Raw genomic sequence first — 1,287 nt, forward strand, 5'->3', positions numbered from 1 at the left:
AGGGAGCGAGGGAAGGAGGGAGGGAGGGAGGGGAGAAGATGCGTACACGAAAGGGCTGGCGGCTCGTTATCACGTCGCCTGTCATGCCAACGTAGGGGTTGTTGGAAAATTCGTCCCCCGCCAGGTCGAGAGAGAAGAGGAAGCTGGGAGGGAGGGAGGGAGGGAAGAAGGGAGGGAGCGAGAGAGTGCCAGGGCAAGCCGTCAGGAGACTTGGAAAAAGGAGGCATAAGAAGGACCCTAAAGTCTCTGTTTCGACCTTCTTCCACGCCGCTCCACCTTTCCTCCCTCCTTCCTTCCCTCCCTCCTTCCTTTGCCTCTTCCTTTCTTCCCCCCTACCTGTGCTTCGCATGTTTGATGTAAAGTGCCTCTAGGCTCAATTGCTGCGTCTTTCCCGAGAGGTTGATGGTCTGAGATGGGATGAAAGGAAGTTTGAAATGGAGGAATCGCCGGGTCAAGAGGGAAGAGGAGGGAGGGCAGGGGGGAACAAGCCTGAGAATGAAATGCAAAGAGACTAGCCAAGCACTTTGAAAGGACAGGGAGGAATGGTAGAGCATGAGGAAGAGAGGGAGGAGAACGAGAAGAGTTGTGAGGGAGGGAGGGGCGATCAAGATGGCAAAGAAGAGAAGATAGAGGAGGAGGAGGGTACAGGTGGTCGGGGATAATAGATGCGGGAGGCAGCACATTCCACGAATCCAGCACACACACACATCCCAAACAAATTAAAAAATGACCCTGAACAGAATGGAAAGCCCCCAAAATTGCGCGAAACGGCAGGGTAGAGACACCGAAGGGGATGCGAGCGAGAGCGCGTTCCGTCCTAAAAAGCTTTCACCTTCCACCCGTACCTTGTCGGGGTTTTCTTTCTGGTGGCCTTGAGTCACGGAGATAACGAGGTCAACGCCTTCTTGGCTGGGATCAGCAGGTTTGGAGTGCACGTCGGAGGACTGCGAAGCAGGGAAAAAAAGGGGGGAGGAGAAGGAAAAGAGAGAAAGGATAGGGTTGAGAGAATGATTTCCAGTGTAATGCGTCATACATACGTGGTACCAGGCTCTCTTTCCCCGAAAACGACCTGCCTCCACCGCCCTAAGGTCATGAAGACCGAGAAAAGAGCCGAGAGCTCACCGAAGAGGGGGGAAGGGTCTGCGGCCCATGGGGGGGAAGATTGTCTTGGCTGAGGGCAGTGACCGCTTGGGAGCGTCCGGCGCGTTTGCCTTGTAAAGGGGAGGGAAGGAGGGAGGGAGGGAGGGAGGGAGAGAGGGACGGAGGGAGGGGGGAAGGGAGAGAGGG

At 55.9% G+C, this 1,287-nt stretch overlaps 1 protein-coding gene across 1 annotated transcript; it reads right to left on the bottom strand.

Moving 5' to 3' along the window:
- Positions 1-338: 338 nt before the first annotated feature.
- NGA_0381600 (uncharacterized protein) lies at positions 339-1,031 on the bottom strand (the record flags this gene model as incomplete). Its single annotated transcript, XM_005854894.1, has 2 exons — positions 339-407; positions 846-1,031. Coding segments are annotated over 2 exons (255 nt in total), but the record flags the coding sequence as incomplete, so codon positions are not given.
- Positions 1,032-1,287: the final 256 nt, after the last annotated feature.

This window comes from Nannochloropsis gaditana, assembly GCF_000240725.1.
Source record: "Nannochloropsis gaditana CCMP526 unplaced genomic scaffold scaffold354, whole genome shotgun sequence".
In the NCBI taxonomy this organism is placed as follows: Eukaryota; class Eustigmatophyceae; order Eustigmatales; family Monodopsidaceae; genus Microchloropsis; species Microchloropsis gaditana.